This window comes from Mirounga leonina, unplaced genomic scaffold, assembly GCF_011800145.1.
Source record: "Mirounga leonina isolate KUSES-001 unplaced genomic scaffold, KU_Mleo_1.0 Mir_154, whole genome shotgun sequence".
NCBI lineage: Eukaryota > Metazoa > Chordata > Mammalia > Carnivora > Phocidae > Mirounga > Mirounga leonina.
This window is the reverse complement of record NW_023270389.1, coordinates 32163073-32183120: the sequence shown is the minus strand read 5'-3', so window position 1 is coordinate 32183120 and position 20048 is coordinate 32163073. Positions and strand designations below refer to the sequence as shown.

General features: G+C 34.5%; 1 protein-coding gene across 2 annotated transcripts in view; it reads right to left on the bottom strand.

The window, feature by feature from the left end:
* Positions 1-20048, bottom strand: part of ASPM (assembly factor for spindle microtubules) — a 69095-nt gene that overhangs the window by 26945 nt on the left and 22102 nt on the right. The window contains exons 10-17 of one of the 2 annotated variants that reach the window (XM_035010398.1): positions 19743-19918; positions 17127-17272; positions 16950-17035; positions 16264-16485; positions 14457-14664; positions 14217-14362; positions 13989-14117; positions 8586-8780 (exon numbers count right to left, since the gene is read on the bottom strand). In XM_035010398.1, coding sequence (XP_034866289.1) covers positions 8586-8780; positions 13989-14117; positions 14217-14362; positions 14457-14664; positions 16264-16485; positions 16950-17035; positions 17127-17272; positions 19743-19918 — 1308 coding nt within the window. The remainder of the gene's footprint in view (positions 1-8585; positions 8781-13988; positions 14118-14216; positions 14363-14456; positions 14665-16263; positions 16486-16949; positions 17036-17126; positions 17273-19742; positions 19919-20048) is intronic. The other variant, XM_035010399.1, reaches the window with a different exon arrangement.

The window sequence follows — 20048 nt, the reverse complement described above, 5'->3', positions numbered from 1 at the left end:
ATTTTCCCCTTAATATCAAGGCTGCTAAACTATCTTGTAATGATTGGAGTGTTACGTGAGGGATCCTACACAGGTCTAATAATATAAACAGAGGAATCTGAGAAACAAGTGAGCTAGGTCATTCTTAGTCATATTTCTCATTAAGAATTAAATTACTACTTCTTCATAAGTTTAGGAATTATAGACACATAGTCAAAAAGTAGAATTCTGAAAAGATATGAGAAGTGATAAACCATTTATCTCTTGAATAGCCAAGGTTGCTTTCTTCCCATACCACCCACATTCCCTAACTCCTTCGTTAGGGCAAGAGTGGGGGGAGAATTCCCTACTGCAGCTTACTTTCTCTTATATAAGTGAAACAGGATAGGGGCTAGGTACTTCTGTCTCCTGGAGCCCTATACCCATTGTTATGCGCCTGTGCCTGGTCCAAGCACACCTATCCACAGGAGAGGAGAGTCAGGAACCCTCTAAGTCTTCCCCAACAGATATTGCCTTATTCCTTTACTATGTGTGGATTGTGATTTTGTTCCTACTCTTCAGCCTGATAAGAAATAATGAGTATATACCACATTACTATGAAGAGAGATGCACAATTGAAACATTTATCCAACTATATTTAAGCATATTAATGCAAAATGGTGTTGAAAACTGTAAGCTTGATGCAAATGTGAAGTATTTTATTAAGCTGCCTCAAAAAAGTAGGGAAAAGTAAAGCAGATACTATTCAGAGTTGCAGTGGCCATTCTTTTTCTTTTCTTCCCTCTAGATGTTTGTTTGTGAAACCTTCAAACTCAAAAATCAAAGTGTCAGTGTGGATAGTTTATTCTACACTCTGATAATCGTTTGTTCTGAATACTGTTACCAGTGGCTGTTACTGAAGCATCAGTCAGTGTTGATATGGATCGTGGGAGATAAGTTCATCCCCTCTCATCACAGTAGAGATTTAGCAGCACTGCTAGGGTCTATTAAAACTAAGTAGCTTTTACTAAAGAGCATTACATATAATTCTCTCATTTAATTCTCACAAAAACACAGTAAGTTAGCATTCTTTGTTCATCTAAAGAAAAGAAAACTTATGATGTAAAACTTTTTCCAAAGTCACATAGCCAATATCAACCAAGAGTTGATATTGGGGCCTAGATTTTAATATCTAATAAGGTGCTCTTTCTTCTCCACCATAGATATCTGTGGTAGATTGCTTTCATAGCTCCAATTCTTCATTTCTCCCTATCTCCACAATGTTTGCCATATTTTGTACTTCCTCTTACTAAAGATACAGAGTCTTTGCTTCATCTCAGCTAGGGTAGTCACAGAAAGAACACAGCATACCAGTGTAACCAAAGATTTAGCTTTCTCGCCAGAGAACCAAACAGGGCCGCCCTAAACACACCTGCAGAGTCCCAGGGAGACTGAAGAGAAGGGATAGCTCAGGAAAGCAATCCCTTAATGTTATGAATTCTTGGGTTCACCATTAAGCTGTGTACGTGTGGGTCTGACAGCAGACTAGCCTTTGAGTATTGAATTAAGAAACACAACACCACCTAGATCCCAAACTGGCCACTCGGTGACATACACATGGGACTGATACAAATATCACTGTAAGCGCTTTAAAAAAGGAACTGATGTTGAAGCCATACCCATAGAAGGTTGATAAGAACTTGTGGCCTGAACCCAACAAGGCAGACCACCTCATAAAACTAAAATATCCACATTCACATAACTTTAAAAATATTCACGATGTAATTAAAAATTACTTGGCATAATAATAAAAGGAAAATTTCAACTTGCATAGGAAAAAACAATCAACAGATGCCAATGAAGATGACCTAGACATTGGAATTACCTGACAAAGACTTTAAAACAGCAGATGTAAAAATGTTCCAAAAGTTGAAACTAATGGGAGAATAGAAAGTCTCAGTAAAAACATCAAAGATACAAATAAGAACCAAATGGAAATATTAGAACTGAAAAACACAATAATCAAAATAATAAAAAAAAAAACCCAACTCATTGGAATGGCTCAATATAAAGATGATAAAAGAATATACTGTAAGATCAATACAAATTATCTAGGCTGAAAAAGAAAAATGATTTAAAAAAGAAATACCTCAACAAACTAAGAAGAGAGAGGAACTTTCTCAATATGATAAAGAACATCGATTCAAACCTATAGGTAACACCAAACTTAACAGTAAGAAACTAGATGCTTTTCCCTTAAGATCTGGAATAATGCAAGGATGTACCCTCACCACTCCTATTCAACATATACTGAAAGTCCCAGCTACTGTATTAAGAAAAGGATATAAAAGGTATACAAGAGACAAAAATAATAAATCTTTCTTTGTCCACAGGTGACACGATCATCTACGTAGACAATCCAAAGAAATGACAAAAAAACCTCCTGGAACTAATAAGCAATTACAGTAAATTTGTAGGATATAACATCATTAACATTATTAGCGAAAAAAGAGAAACACTTCAAAATGCATCTAAATATACACAGTATCTGTATGAGGAAAACTAAAACTCTAATGAAAGAAATCAAAGAAGATCTAATTAAATGGAGAGATACATCATGTTCATGGGTAGAAGACTCAATGTTGTCAGTTCTTCCCAACTTAATCTATAAATTCAAAGCAATCTCAATCAAAATCTTACCTAGTTACTCTGTGGATACCAGCAAACTGATTCTAAAGTTAAATGGAGAGGCAAAAGACCTAGAATAGCAAACATATTATTAAAGAGGAAGAAAGCTGGAGGACCAAGATTATCCAACTTCAAAACTTACTATAAAACTATAGTGATTGAGACAGTGTGGTATTAGCAAACTAATAGACAAACAGATCACTAGAATGGAATAGGGAGCCCAGAAGTATACCCATGCAACACAGTCAATTGATCTTTGGCAAAGGAACAACCCAACTGAGTAGATAAAGGATAATTTTGTTTGTTTTCAAAAAATGATGCTGGAATAAGCAGACAACATATGAAAAAAAAATGAATCTAAGCACTGACTCTTTACCTTTCACAAAAATTAACTAAAATAAAGCATATATCTAAATGTAAAATGTAAAAATCATAGAACATATAGGAGATAACAATAGAATATCTAAGTACTTTGAGTTTGGCAATGGATTTTTAGATATAATGCCAAAAGTATAATCCATGAAAGAAAAAAAAATTGATGTCAGGCTTCATTAAAATTAAAAAGTCTGCTCTGTGAAAAACTGTTAACAGAACAAAAAGATAAGCCACAGACTAGGAGAAAATATTTGCAAAATACATATCTGATAAAGGATTTGTATCCAAATATACAAAGAAGCCCTAAAACTCAACAAGAAATAAAAAATGGACAATAAGAATTAAAAAAATGGACAAAAGATCCAAACACATCATGAAAGAAGATAAACAGATGGTAAATAAGCATATGAAAAGATGCTCAACATCATATAGCATTAGGGAATTACAAACTGACATAATGTGATGCCAATATACATCTACTAGAATGGCTAACATCTAAAACACTGAACACCAAATGCTGGCCAGGAAGTAGAGCAATAGGAAGTCTGATTCATTGCCGATGGGAATGCAAAATGGTACAGCTACTGTGGAAAACAGTTAGACAGTTTCTCACAAACCTAGTTTTATTGTATGATCAGGCAATCCCACTCCACGGTAACTATCCAAAGAAGCTGAAAACTTAGGTCCACAGAAAAACCTGTACACAGATGTTTATAATACCTTTATTCATAACTGCCCCAAATTAGAAGTAACCAAGATAGCCTTCAGTAGGTGAATGGATAAAAAAAAAAAATACTGAGGTACATCCTACAATAGAATGTTATTCAGTGATAAAAACAAGTTATCAAGCCAAAAGAAGACATAAAAGCAACTTAAGTACACATTGCTAAGTGAGAGAAACCAATCTGAAAAGGCTACATACTGATGGATTCAAACTACAGGACATTCTGGAAAAAAACAAAACTATAGAGACAGTAAAAAATATCAGGGGTTGCCAGGAATTGTGAGGAGGGGTGGAATACAGAGGATTTTCAGGGCAGGATTTGATCAAACACACATAATGACACCACATAAAGAGTGAATCCTAATGTAAACTATGGACTTTAGTTAATAATAATGAATCACTATTGGTTTATAAATTGTAAAAAATGTACTACAAAAAAATAAAGCAAAGCAACAGAAATGATAAACGTCTGCATTAACAGCATAGAATATTATTCTCATCTGTTGTTTAAAATATTTATTATGATTGAAAGCAAATATAACATTCCCTGATGTGATTTTAATTGTATGTAGATGTAGTAAGCAAGACAACTAAACATAAAAGTGGGAGATGGGGCACAAAGGGACTTAGATAGTGGTAAGTTTTCTATATTCAACTTTAAGTAATGAAATATTAATTCTAAGCGGATTAAAAGTTACATATACTGTAACCCCTAGAGCAATTACCAAAAAACAAAACAAAACAAAACAAACCTGTACAAAGGGAAATAGAAAGAAACAGACTAAAGTGGAACACTATCAAGTGTTCAAAGAATTGAAAAGCCAGGAAAGGAGAAAGGGAAGAATGAAAGAATGGAAACATTCAGAAACAATAAAAAGATAGACCTAAATTCACAAATATCAATAAATGCTTGAAATATAAATAGTCTAAACCACCAATCAAAAGACAGAGATTTTCAAAACATAAAAACTAAATGCTGACTAGATTTCATGTCCTACATAATCATGTAAGTAATTAACAAGTAAAAGGAAAGAAAAAAATATAACTTCCAGATGACAGTCAAGTCCACAACCAAGCTGGAGTAGTTAGTTATATTACAGCCAGCAAGGTAGACTTCAAAGCAAAGAAGACTATGAGGGATAAAAAAGAACATTACATAATGATAAAAGACCCAACTCATCAAGAAAACAGAACAATTTCAAATGTGCATGTGCCTAACAACAGAGCTTCAACATATATGATGATAAAAACAAAGAACTGAAGGGGAAAAACATATCCCATTACAGTTGGGAGATTCAAACACTATTCTTTTACTGAGAGAGCAAACAGAAAATCAGTCAGGATATAAAAGAACTAAATACACATCATCAACCAAATAGATCTAACATTTAGAGAACACTTCACCCAACAACAGATTACATATTCTTTTTAAGTACTCAGACCATTCACCAAGACCAGGGGTCAGGAAACTTTCTGTAAAAGGCCTATAGATTAGGAGAAAATAGTTGCAAATCACTGACAAAGAATTTGTCTCCAGAATATGGAAAGAACTCTCAAACCTCATTAAGATAAGCAATTCAATTACAACAATAAGCAAAAGATTTCAACAGATACTTCAGAAAGAAAATTAAGCACTTGAAAACATATACATCATTAGTGATTAGGGAAATGCAAAATAAAACCAAGATTAGATACCACTACACATCTAACAGAACAGCTAAAAAACACTGACATCACAGTGTTGGAAGATGTGGAGCAATGAGAACTCTTATGCACTAGGGTGGGAATGAAAACTGATATAGGCAGTTTAGAAACCAATTTGCCACTATCTTATCAAGTTAAGTATACACTTACCAAATGACCCAGCAATCCCACTCATAAATATTTACCTTAAAGAAATGAGATCACCTAAACCTGGGAACAACACAAATACCTTTTAACAGGTTAATGTATAATTAAATTGTGGTACCTCCATACAACAGAATACTAGTCAGCAATGAAAACAAACTATTGATACATGCAACAACTTAAAGGAGCCTCAAAGGCATTATGCTGAGTGAAAAAAAGTGAGTCTCAAAAGGTTACATACTATATGGCTCCATTTAGGTGACATTCTCAAAAAGGCAAAACTATGGTAACAGAGAACAGAGTTATGGTCACCTAGGGCTGGGTGTGGGTGGAGGAATGACCACAAATAGCATGCAAAAGTTTTTCTGGGTGATGGAACTGTTCTGTAACCTGACTGATGTAGTGATTACACAAATATGTACAGGTGTTTAAGTTTATGGAACTGCACATCAAAAAAGGTCTATTTTACTGAGTGCTAATTTAAAAATTAAAATTTTAATTAATGTTAATTAAAATTTTTTTAATCTAAATTTTTAAAAATGTATCATATAGATAAAAACAAAAGTATTTAAGACCTCTTGCATCAAATCATAAAACCAAGTTAGGAGACATTTAAACAAGACCAAAATAAATAGGGAATAGATACCATGTTCAGTATTTATTAAATCTCAATCAAATTCCAACACTTTTAAACTTCAGATTCAAAATGTATATCAAAATGCAGAAGAATTAAAATAGCTAAAAACTTCTTTTAAAAAAACAAAGAAGGAGCGGGGCGCCTGGGTGGCTCAGTTGGTTAAGCGTCTGCCTTCGGCTCAGGTCATGATCTGAGATCGAGCCCCGCATCAGCTCAGGTCACGATCTGAGATCGAGCCCCACATCAGGCTCCCTGCTCCACAGGAAGACTGCTTCTCTCTCTCCCACTCCCCCTGCTTGTGTTCCCTCTCTCGCTGTCTCTCTCTGTCAGAATAATAAATAAAACCTTAAAAAAAACAAACAAACAAAAAAACAAAGAAGGAGGACTTATCTACTAGTTATCAGATTTCATGTAAAGCTAGAGTACAAGGCCTAAAGAAAGACAAAAAAGAACAATGGAACAGAAAAAAATTCTAGAAACAGAAGCACAGATATAAGAATATTTGATGTATGCTAAAGGTGGTACAGTAATGAGGCAAGGATGGTTGTTTCAGTAAATCAAATGAAACAATTGGATATCCATATATAAAAAAAGAAAAAATAGTCCCTAATACAAATCAGGAGAGATCTAAATGTGAAAGATAATACATTAAAGCTTTTAGGATATAATGTAGAAGAATATCTTCAAGGCCTTGGATTATGGTACACAAAAAAACACTAACCATAATAGAAAATTAAGAATTTTCATTTCATAAAACAGTAAATCACAGTCTAGGAGAAGGTATTTGAAACACCCAAATCCAACAAAATTCTAATAACCAGAATATTCAACACCTCTTACAAATCCACAAGAAGACAATCAAAATGAAAAATTGAAAAAAAGAGACTTGAAATAGCACTTCACAAGAGAAGATTTCCAATTTAAAAAGGTGTCCAATATTATTAATTATCAAGAAAATGCAAATTAGAACTACTCTAGGATACTACTACACAACCACCAGAATGGCTAAAATTAAACAGACAATTTCTAAGTATTTATTTACCTGAACATGGAGTTACATGAACACTCATAAATAGCTGGTGTGTATTACAATTGCTTTACAAACTTTTTGGCAGTATCTATGAAAACTGAAATCTATACACTCAAAAAACAAAGAATTGTACTCATAGGTATATATCAAACAGAGTGAATACATTTCACACCAAAAGGCACATTCATAGAAGCATTCATTACTCATAATAACTCACAAATGGAAAGCCAAATGTCCATCAACAATAGAAAAGATAAATAAATTACAAATATTATAGACTGAAAGTTAAACCACAGTTACACTCAACACTGATAAATCTCACAAATTTAATAATGTAGAATAAAGAATTTACATGGTTTGAACCTAGCTACATAAAATTCAAAAAACAGGGAAGACAAAATTATAGTGTTTAAAGAAGATGTATAGAAAAAAAGTATATATTAGAATAATGGTTATGGGTGGGGGAGGGAAGGGTTAATGGACTGCGAAATGGCTTCGGAGAAGCTGACAATATTCTATTTCTTGACCTGGTAGTGGTTACATGGGTATTAACTTTGTGAAAAACTATCAGGCTCTACATATGTGTTCTGTGCAATTTTCTATGTAATATTTCACATTAAAAAAAGGTTCAAAAAAAGATAATTTATTAAATCAGAATCTTTCACTTATCAATAGTAATAGCCAGACACAAAAATTTCCAAATTTATAAAATAGATAAAATTATGGGGTAAAGCTTCAATGACATTTACATAGGGTAAATTTAAATAGTACACCTCTCTGTTGTTATTAAAATAGGATCTAATAACATATAGATATAAAGAATATGTCTACTATGTAAAGTAGATATGTTAAAATTTTTTTTACTACATAGAAAACTAACATAGGCATCCTATAGATTATAGGTAATATTTTGTTATATGCCAACTAAATGTGCTACAGAGGAAAACGTGCACACATTTATCCCAAAATAAGTTTCCAGGACCCATAGTAGAGATTAAACAAAGAGCTTGGTTGAGTCTGTGGATATATAAAGTAAAATGGTGCAGTATGTCATCATGTCCCATGGAGCATAAACCTCTAATATAAAACAAAGAAGACAGAAGAGGTAAAGAATTAGACTTCAGAGAAGAGGAGGCATTTCAATTTGTTTGAGCTTTATGCTGAATATAATAAAGAGTTTTGGAGGTAGTAGGAAGGTATTTAATATTTGTTCAAGTACCAGAAAAATTTGAAAGCCTAAAATATAATTGAAAACTTTATATTTTACTTTCTTCCTTAAATATGTCATTAAAACTTTTTAAATTCAAAATACCAGGATACTATACCTGAATAACCAATGCTGATTCATTTTGAACTTTTTCTAGTTTTTCCTTTTTTAACATTAATAATTTTCTCTGTGCTAAGAGTCTTCGCCAATATTTCTGAATGGTCAATGTTGCATTAATCTCCTTTTTCAATCGTTGTTTAGTTAGGAAAGCGATTATAGCTGATTGAATAATTCTTGCAGCTTTGTCTCGCTCCTAAAAAAAAAAAAAGCAAATATGAATCAAAAGCTTAATTACTTAAGTTTGTAAGAAGATCATCTATTAAATATTAATCAAATTGATCCTGAAAATAAAACATCCCCCAGACTTAAGATATGCTTCTCTTTGGCGTATAGATACTTCCAGGAATATTGAAAGGTCTGATAGGTGGACATGCATATATATTTATATGATGGAACAAAAATTCCTAGGAATATAATCCTAAAATAAAGATCACAGACATGTTTGATTTATCACAGATCTTCAATAATCAATATAAAGGCAATTTAAATGTGGTATGTTTCTCAGATTACGGCCCAGAGAATTCATGCTTGATTTTGAAAAAAGCAGTGGGCCATATGGAGAAATAAAAGAAAAAAGGAGACCCTAAAATAAACAAAATGCCTTACAATGTATTGCTTTGTAACAACTTGAACAAAGGAATTTACAAAAAGGGAGAAGCAGCAAAATATCTACTTTTAGCGCAGAATAATTATGGCTTTAAGGTACAGACAATTGAGACGACAGAATATTAGGTTACGAGAAGTGGTAGCAGGACTGCTCGATAGCCTAAGTGGCCGAAGAAGAGCTACCTGCCCTGGGAGCACTACAGGCTGGTACCCTACATATCTCTATTTCTGTTACTTCTAATAATGAATTACCAGCAAAAACAACATAGGTCAAATACTTACTAGGCTTCAGACACCATTCTAAACACTTCATGAATGCTCACACAACCATAAGAACAGATAAACAGGTACCACTTTTATGACTATGGGGAAACTGAGACAGAGAAGTCAAGTAGACTGTCAGTCCACTGGTAGGATAACCAGTGCTAGAACTACACAATCACTTTGCCACACTCTCCAAGGCCAGACTTATCATTTCAGTTATCTGAATTGGAAACTAGAATATAAGTTACTCCCTTTGGTGGAAAGAACAATTTATAGCATGTCTGATAACCCTTTATGCAGCTATTCAGGACAGCTCACCATCCAAGGATGGGCTCTACACAGACATTAGATTCTAATTATTAATTAATTATAATCAGGTGTTGGTATCTATGGGTGGAAACTGCACAGTATGGGAACACATTCAACTATGGAAGGGATCAAACAGCCACTCTAAGAAAGGAAAAATGTAGTTAATGGATTGAAACAAATACTAAGAAATGGTGAGAGTTATATATTAGGTCACTCCTAAGTGAAAGAAGACTAGACAATTCTAAAATTGGGCTGAGGAATTATGTCCAACAAATTGATGAAGCCATCTAACATCACTGTCCGTGCCCCTGTGAAGCATATGGCCTTTAAGACTGCAGATATCCAAATTAAAAGCATCCCCCCTCCCACCCACAATTTCAAAACATATTTCAAAGCTACAATAATGCCTGTGGTACTAGCATAAAGACAGGCATGCAGACCAATGGCATAGAATAGAAAGCCCAGAAATACACCCTCATATACATGGATAAATGATCTTTGACAAGGGTGTCAAGAGCGATCAATGGAGAAAGAACAGTTTCTATAACAAATGCTGCTGGAAAACTAGACAATCACATACAAAAGAAAGAAGCTGGACCCTTTTCTTATACCATATACATAATTAACTCCAGATGGATTAAAGTCCTAAATGTAAGATACAAAACTATAAAACTACCTACAGAAAACATAGAGAAAAATCTCATATTTAGCAATGATTTACTGGACGACACCAAAAGCACAAGCAACAAAAGCAAACAGACAAATGAGATTACATCAAAAACTTAAAGAAAAATTTGTTCAGCAAAGAACACAATTAACAAAGTGAAATTTTTTTAAAAAAGATTTTATTTATTTATATATATTTGAGAGAGAGAGAATGAGAGAGAGCACATGAGAGGGGGGAGGGTCAGAGGGAGAAGCAGACTCCCTGCCGAGCAGGGAGCCCGATGCGGGACTCAATCCAGGGACTCCAGGATCATGACCTGAGCCGAAGGCAGTCGCTTAACCAACTGAGCCACCCAGGCGCCCACAAAGTTAAAATTTAATCTACAGAATGAGAAAAAAATCTGCAAATCATATATCTAATAAGGGAACTTCTAGAATATATAAAGAACGCCTATAACTCAACAATAAAAAAAAAAATCAAATAACCTGATCTAAAAATGGACAAAGGAATAGACATTTCTCCAGAGATGACATACAAATGGCTGACACACAAATGAAAAGATGCTCAACAACACTAATTGTCAGAGAAATGCAAATCAAAACCACACTGAGGTATCTCTGCACTATTAACAAGTATTAGCAGGGACGTGGAGAAGCTGGAATCCTTGTGCACTACTGGTGGGATTGTAAAATGCGACGCATAGTGACCAATTTGGAAAATAGTATGGCAGTTCCTCAAAAAAATTAAAAAATGAAACTACCGTGTATGATCCAGCAATCCCACTTCCAGGTATATATTCAAAAGAACTGAAAGCAGGGTCTCAGAGATACACCCATGTTCACAGCAGCATTATGCACAAGAACCCATAGGTGGAGATAACCTAAATGCCCACAGAAAGATGAATGGATAAACTAAATGTGCTATTTACATACAATGGAATACTATGCTGACTGAAAAATGAAGGAAATTCTTCCACATGCTACAACATGGATGAGCCTTGAGGACATATGCTAAGTGAAATAATCCAGTCACAAAAAGACAAATATTGCATGATTTCACTTATATGAGGTATCTAAAATGGTCAAATTGATAGAAATAGAAAGTAGAATGGTGGTTTCCAGGGCCAGGAGGAAGGGGAAATGGGGAGTTATTTAAGGAGCACAATTTCAGGCTTGCAAGTTAAAAAATTTCTGAAGATTTGTTTCACAGTAATGTGAATATATTAACACTACTGAACTGTAGACTTAAAAAGAGTTAAGATGGTAAATTTTATGATGTGCTTTTTACCACGATTAAATAAAAACTGGGTTAAAAAAAAAAGCATTTCCTATTAGCTTAAAAAAAATAGTCAAAAGTTGCATTTGAGTCGAAAGTTCTAAGGGCAAGGGGCACTCCCAGATACAGTAGGCTAAGGTAAGTTGACACTTACCTGTTTGTAGACCATCTCAATCTCAAGCAAATTAAAATGGAACAATTTTATGTGACATTAGAGAAGCTACAGATGGAAAATAGACAAATCCAAAGAGGCAAATGTACTACAAAAACTAGCAACTGTTTGAAAACTTATATAAACTGATGGTAAAAATTCCAATCCTGGAAGTCACTGTTTCTTCTCTAAATTAGACTGCATGTCATCATTTTTAATTCTATACTATTGTTAAGCCAACCTATTACAAGGTTGTTTTATTTTACCTTGCATATGGGCCACATACAGGGATTTACTTTGCTTTACAGTTTATGCCTACTCTGACAGGAAGAACTAAAAGGTAGAATGTATCAGGTACCCTTGGATAATCCTGCTTCATTCATTAGGTAATTAGGCCATTAGTCATTTTTCACTTGTCACTACAAGAACTTAAGCCAGTCTATTCTCAATGGATAGTTTATATGAAGTATAACAATGACATGAAAATACAACACCTGAAAAATTAGCTACCCCAAGGTAATATTTATATGTTTATTAGCTTATAATATTTCTATGAGAATATACAGGGGACCTACTGCTTAATGTTCCAAATAGCAAATGAAAAGATGTAATTGGATGCTAGTGTAATTGTATTAAGAGATGGAGCATGGTCGCCTGGAGAAAGGAGAGAACCAGTGGTCTTCAAAAAACAGGGAAATTTCTACTACCTAGATTGGAAAAATTTCTACTTCCTAAATCAGGAAAAGGGATCTCACCAGCAAAGAGCTAATAAGAAATCTTTCTAGTTTATATCTTATTAGTATAAGGTCGTCTTGAGCAGAAAATAAAGCAGATTTCATTTACTACCCTCCCCAATTCTGATAAATATCTGTTTCATGGGATTTTAAATCTCTCAATGTCATATAAACAGAATTAGTGAAATAATTTGAGGACCAGCCAGGAAAGAGTCTTTGCTGAAAACTCTCCTAAAGCAATTCTCCTATAAGCTTCCAGAAGTACAAAGTTATCCTCTAAGGAGTATGTGGGCAAGGAGGCAGATTCTGAGAAGATAAGGGGCAAAAGCAGGCACAAAGAATATATATGGTAGCAGAAAAGACCATTTGTGAGTATCAGCCAGTTCTAGCCAGTATTGCCTAGTTCCCAAAAGTTATTACCAAGAGTTTGAGTGGGTAAGAGCAAATTATTTCAATTAGCGTTATTTCCGAGTCTGATAAACTATGACAAAATACATGTTATGTTTAAGAGTTGCCAAAATGTAGCTGTTTTATAGTTATTAAGAACTCTATCATAAATGCACAGTAACTCAAGACTGAGGAGGAGTATAAGGTGCAAAGTATTTCTGAAATATCTGATAAATTTATCAAGCATGGATGCTTATTTTGTTTGATTTTCCAAATAAGTAAATACAGGATCATTATAGGGGTAGGGAGAAAAAAGCATTAGAATAGTTTGTTCAACTTGATCAAGGAGACCATTTCACAGATGGTTAAAAATTGCATTTTTCTCAGAATTAAAAAAAAAAAAGCTTACATTAACGTAAAATTTTGTACTGTTGGGGTCACAAAAGGAAACGAAAAATAACATCACTATTCCTATGCCCAGGTCCCAGAAATTGAGAAATAAAACAATAGAAACCAAATTCCACATTTAAACTAATAAAGGGTACACTGGAAAAGTTTCATGACAGACAAAATGAGCTGGCTAACTGAACTGCAAAATCAGACAATGACACCCAGACTCAAGGGGCACTTCAGCAGCAAGATCAAGCCTCCCAGAACACTGCATGAAAAATTCATGGAAAACTGCTCCCAGAGATAGGTTAGATTCCACGAAGAAGAAAAGAGCTGAGTCAGGTATCCTCAGTTCATTTTTACAAATTTACAAAGGGGGTAAGTTATTCTACTTCCCCTAGAGCAAGCAAGGGGACAGTGGTTGGAAGATACACCCAGTGAAGGAAACATCAGGAGTTAGGGAGAAATACCCATCCCTAACTCAAAACACACACAATTATTAAAATTATGTCAATAACTTCATACATCAGTAAAATGTAAAAATCACATCGGGAATCAATCAACTGGTATTTTGTGAAGTACAATTCACATTGTAGTGTTTTCATTTTGGGGGAGTACCTGTTGGCGTTTTAGATCTGTTTTTAGTTTGTATTTTCTCCAAGTTGTCTGTATAAGTCTAGCAGCTCTTGCTTCTTTACAAAGATCCAAAAGCCTTGCACAAAGAAATGACAAATAAGTGATAACCACCTAAGAGAAAACAGAAGAGATGAAAACAGAAGTTTGACAGAGAATATGCATCTTACTGTCACCTTCTGAGACTCTTGTTATTAGTTGAGAAACTCTTACCTTTTCGTCAGGAATTGTATTGGACATATCTGAATGATTAATCATAGCAGGTATTCCACCAAGGTCTCTAACTGCAGACCTAACCAATTGAAAATTTTTCTTTTCATTTTCTAGAAGTTCTTTGTATAGTTCTGAAGTGTTTTCTACTATGTAAATAAAAAAGAGATTAGACAGCTCCAGTCAAAAATCTGATGTGACAAAGAAAACACTTGAAAAGTTAATCAGGCAAAAGGGACTAACCATGATCAAGTGCTCTGAGAGACAAATCCAGAGAACTTCCATCAGATTCAGATGATGAATTTAACACCACTGAACCAGTTTGTGTGCATTCTACGGTTTGAGTAGTACGTTGACATATAGCATCAAAAGGCACATAGTAAGGATGGTAGTGATGGATCAGGTAACATAATACACGGCCATCTGAGAAAGACACTGTAAAATTCTCCACCTGATTGGAAATTGCAGAAAAAGGATTAACTGTATTTAGACAGTAATATGGATATTAATGGTTTTGTAGTCTGTATTTCCTTTTAATAGCTATGAAAATCACATTAGTGGCTAATAGTACCTAGGATAACATTGTATTTATAGCCAAATTCTCAATTATAAAATACTCTTTCAAAAACAGAATTTGATTATTGTGCTAGGAGAAATAGGGTCTCTCAAAAAATTCATGTCCTTGTATCATATGATCTCATTGATATGAGGAATTCTTAATCGCAGGAAACAAACTGAGTGTTGTTGGAGTGGGGGGGTGGGAGGGATGGGGTGACTGTGATAGAGACTGGGGAGGGTATGTGCTCTGGTAAGCGCTGTGAATTGTGCAAGACTGTTGAATCTCAGATCTGTACCTCTGAAACAAATAATGCAATATATGTTAAGAAAAAAAAAAGAAGAAGAAGGTAGCGGGAGGGGAAGAATGAAGCGAGGGAAATCAGAGGGGTAGACGAACCATGAGAGACGATGGACTCTGAAAAACAAACAGGGTTCTAGAGGGGAGGGGGGTGGGAGGATGGGTTAGCCTGGTGGTGGGTATTGAGGAGGGCACATTCTGCATGGAGCACTGGGTGTTATGCACAAACAATGAATCATGGAACACTTCATCTAAAACTAATGATGTAATGTATGGGGATTAACATAAGAATAAAAAAAAATTCATGTCCTTCCTAGAACCTCAAAATATCACATTATTTGGATATAGGGCCATTACAGGTTTAATTTTCACAGTGGAGTAGGGTAGATTCATTCTAATCCAATGTCTGGTATCCTTATATGGAGAGAGACACAGAGACACACAGGAAGATGTTATGTGAGGACAGAGGCAGAGATTGGAGTAAAGTATCTATAAGCCAAGGAATGCCAAGGACTGCCAGCAACACCAGAAGTTAAGAGAAAGGTATGGAACACATTCTCCCCTAGAGCCTTCAGTAGCTCTCTGGTATTTAGTCAAAACACAGAAGATTATCCATATATCTGACAAATTTTCTACTAACAATATTGTTCAAGGTGTTAACAGTTTACTATATTTAGTAACATGTACTCTATCATTTTTCTGGCTTCATATTCTCTACCATTATTTTATTCATTTTCACATATTTACATTTAAAGGTACCCTTCATAAAGAAATACAGTATCAATCTAACAAATGATTACAAAACACTCAACTTAGATTTTTTTCCTCCTCTTTGTACCCAGTGGTCAGGTTCTCTATTGTCCCCTTGTGCACGGTGAGTTTATTTGCATTTATCTTTAAGATAAGGGTGTGATCCTTAGGTGCCCCACTCTATACAAATGTCTCCTATTGAGACTCCTGACTAGGGCATTTTTTCTTTCTTAGTAATACATAAAAAGATTGTGCATTCTACAATTGTTGACAGATTAGATAAAATACAGTATGTGAAAACACCCTCACTCATTTGAGGAAAAGTTTGGTTATATATAAACTACATTATTTAAGAAATGCAATAAAATATTTTATGAATAAAGTTTGACTTTAACCAAAATGTACTTAAAGATAGTGAGCTAAAACAAAAACAAAGAAACTTACTTTTTTATTATAGAAAGCACAAACAGCATTTACCCACTCCATCAACAGCTTTATGCTTTCACTATATTGTTCAAAGGAACCACTATTTCTTTTGTCCTTTTTCTTATTGATAATAGCATCAGAATGGCATGATCGTGCAGACATTGTTTTCTTCATACTCTGTGTGTGTTTTAAAAAGTCAATTTCTTCTTTTAACTGATCTAAATTAAGGGAAATATCCACCTGAAACACACACAAAAAAGGATAAATATCTTTATGGTTTTCATATATCATTCTTAACCCATAGAAGTTAGTCACTGTCATCGCTGTCTTCTTCTTCTTCTTCTTTTTTTTTTTAAAGGCAAACATAGTTCATGCAGAAGTGATAGAATGCATAGTGGCTAATGTATAGTGTGTCATGTGTAAGATTTGGGGTCACACAAGCCTGGGTTCTAATCTCATCGCTGCGTCCTATAATGCTATAGCTTCTAGCTTCAGTTTCCTTACTATGAAGCAGTGATAACACCTACCTTACAGGGGTATTGTGAAGATTAAATTGGAATATATATAAAGCAATTACCCCAGTTCCTGGGACAGAATAAACCCCAGTAAGGAACAGTTATTGTTAGTCTATTTGATGAAAAATGCTTTTATAAATCAATACTAAAATTTGATAAAAAGTGTAAAATTTACCAAATGTACAATACCTGAAAAGCAAATGCTATTTTCCAAAGTAATGCAAGAGTTTTTTCTCTGTGCCTATCCACAATATCCTTAGATAGGATTGTATTTCCTATAAATGAAAAGACAATCTGTTAGCACCATATACGTACATACCAATTTTTGGTGAGAAGAAAAAGTTTTATCTTTACTCAATTTTTTACCATTCTCATCATTTAACTGAATTCCTTGTGATCTAAGAATTTGAAGAACAATGTCAACATTGTGCATCTTTTGAAGACGACTTATTGCAGGAATCCTGAGTTTCTTTGAGAGATTCCAGTCCCGTGTGAGAAGTTCCATGATTCGCCTAACAATAAAGGAATTTTCAGATGACACGGTCATATAAAAACATATATGAAAAGCTCCCTGCATCAAAAGGTGGGGCTCAAACCAGGCCCCAAAATATCATAAATATCCTGCCTTTACCCTCCCCACACTGAGACAGTAAGGATCTGTCAATGTATGATTGTCCTTATCATGTGAAGAAATAAACTTAACTTTCCTTTAAAAAACAAACAAAAAATGCAAGATGAACTTTATTTAAATACAGTTATCACCCACATAAATCCCCTAATTTAAAGGATTGTAGGTGAAAAAGATCCCAAAAAACTAACTGAAAACTGTTGCTCCATAATTGGCAAATAAGAGTCATTTCTCATTTTAAGCCTGCGGTTTGAGGTCTATGAACAGAATGTAAGAAAAAAAGATGAGACATACACAAATGCACACATGAACAAATTAACAGAGTTCTATAGGAAAAAAGAAAAGGAAAGGAAGGGAGAAAGTATATTTATGGAGGGGCTACTGTATTCTACACACCAAGCAAGTACTTTCTTTTCTTATTTTAGTCCTCATAGTGAGTCCCACAGTCAGGCATTATTATCCCATTTTTTTTGCAGATGAAGAAACCAAAGCCCAGAGAAATTTAGTAAACTGCCTATAGTCACACAGTTACTAACAGTCACACAGTTAGTAGTATGGACTAAAACTCAGATTTAACAGATTCAAAAGCCATTCTGTTACATCTGTACCAGATTATTGTAAAAATATTTGAGCACCTACCTTAAAAAGACATATATACTACAACTTAAATTCAAACCCCTAATATCATCTAGGTCACTAGTATTTTATCTACTAGACAATAATCAATATTTCTACAGAAAAAGCAAGCCCCAATGGATTATTGTAGATAGCTAAAATTTGGCAGAATTGTTTACAGAACTAAAATTTGGCAGAACTGTTTATATAACCATAATTTCTGAAGGTTAGAAAGTCACTTAAGATCATTCCAAGCTGACATATGAAGTATTTCTGCAACAGTAGACCAACCCGTTACCTATTGGCATTAGTGGACTAGCCATTCTCAAGCATTCTCAAATGACCTTGAAGATCCAGGATCATTTTGCTGACACTGAAGTAAGCGGAAATCTAGTATGCAAAATCAAGTCTCTTAACTAGTTAGAATTCCTGACCAACTAAAAAGCATCAACATCCAACACTGCTAAATCCTTAGTAACTATCCTAAAAGCCTAAAAAATGTCTTCCATTGTGGAAAATAGCACTGACCATAAAACCAATCACTGCCCCCCCCTTGGAAAGTGGAGAAAGTCTAAAAATGTGAATTCCTATTGGCCAGAAACAGATGTAGTGGCTTGGATTTATGAAATGAACAAATTAAACAAATATAAAAATAACATATGAAACATTTTCAGCAAATGCTCTAGCCTATATGGAAACTGCTCAAGTGAGAAATAGTTACAGTAAGGTCCAAAAGACTATTACCTTGTTGTGAGAACATATAATCAGAAAAGAATGTTCATGGAAATTTAATTTAGAAGGAAGCAAGTGACATGTATGTTGTTTTTGAAGAACTAGGGATTCATAAAGATCCAGAGATCTCTTCCTCACAAATGTCAAATGTAATATCAACTGGTGAGTTTCCTAGAAACAAGACAAATGTCCCCCACGCAGATATCCTGAAGAGGCCAACTGCAGTACTGTACTGTGCTCATGGTCACTCCTTCCAAAGCAGGAACTGGTAATTCACTGGACTCATACAAAAGCCAATTTTGAGGATTTTAGTTTGTTACCGAGAAATATTATATGATTTGAAGCCAGACATCCTGAATTTATGTCCCAATACTATGGTATAAAACTTGGTATAAAACTGTTACTTCTCGTGTTTAAAACAAGGTTAATAATACTACTAGAATTGGTTCCAAGTAATAACAGTACTTATGAAACCCTGTCAACATAATGTGTTACTTAAATGTTTGAATTTTAATTAGTTCCATGCTTGTCCCAACTTCTATTCTGGGGCATCACTGGTCACTACTCACAGACCCTCGTCACTGTCAGCATGAAAAAAATGTGCATAGGCGACAAGGTTCCTGGACCTAAAATTGACACCATTTTACAAAAGTATTGCAGATACTTATTCCAACCTTTTTTGCCCTAAAAAAAATTTATTGCATCACATGAAAGAGCAAGAAAGAGGGGGCACCTGAGTGGCTCAGTTGGTTAAGTGTCCAACTCTTGATTTCGGCTCATTTCATGATCTCAGGGTTGTGGGACTGAGCCCCATGTTGGGCTCTGTGCTCAGCAGAGAGTTTGCATGAGGATTCTCTCGCTCCCTCGACCCCTCCCCCAACTCTCTCTCTAAAATAAATTAATTAATTAAAAAAGAAAGAAAGACTATGTAAATACAGAAAAAAAGTGTTTTCCAGAAAACTTTAGTCTATTCCATTAAGTAAAATATTTCTATTTCTTATACTTACACAAGACGCACCCCACATTGCAAGTCTACAGCAAGATTTGTAATAGCAAAATCAAATTCGTCAAATGGTGTCTGAACATGGTTAACAGGTAATCCCAATAAGCTAAGGTGACGGGAAAGGTCACCTTCACCACTTAGGAAGTCTCGTGAAAAAGCCAGAAGAATGTCTTTACTAGTCTGTGGAGAAACAAGTTGCAGGTATTAAATCCCAAGATTGTAATTTTGTTTACAGTAACAACAAATTCTTATCTTGTGCATATAGAAATGAGGTAAAATTAATGGTAGCATAACAAAAGTCAGTTTCATA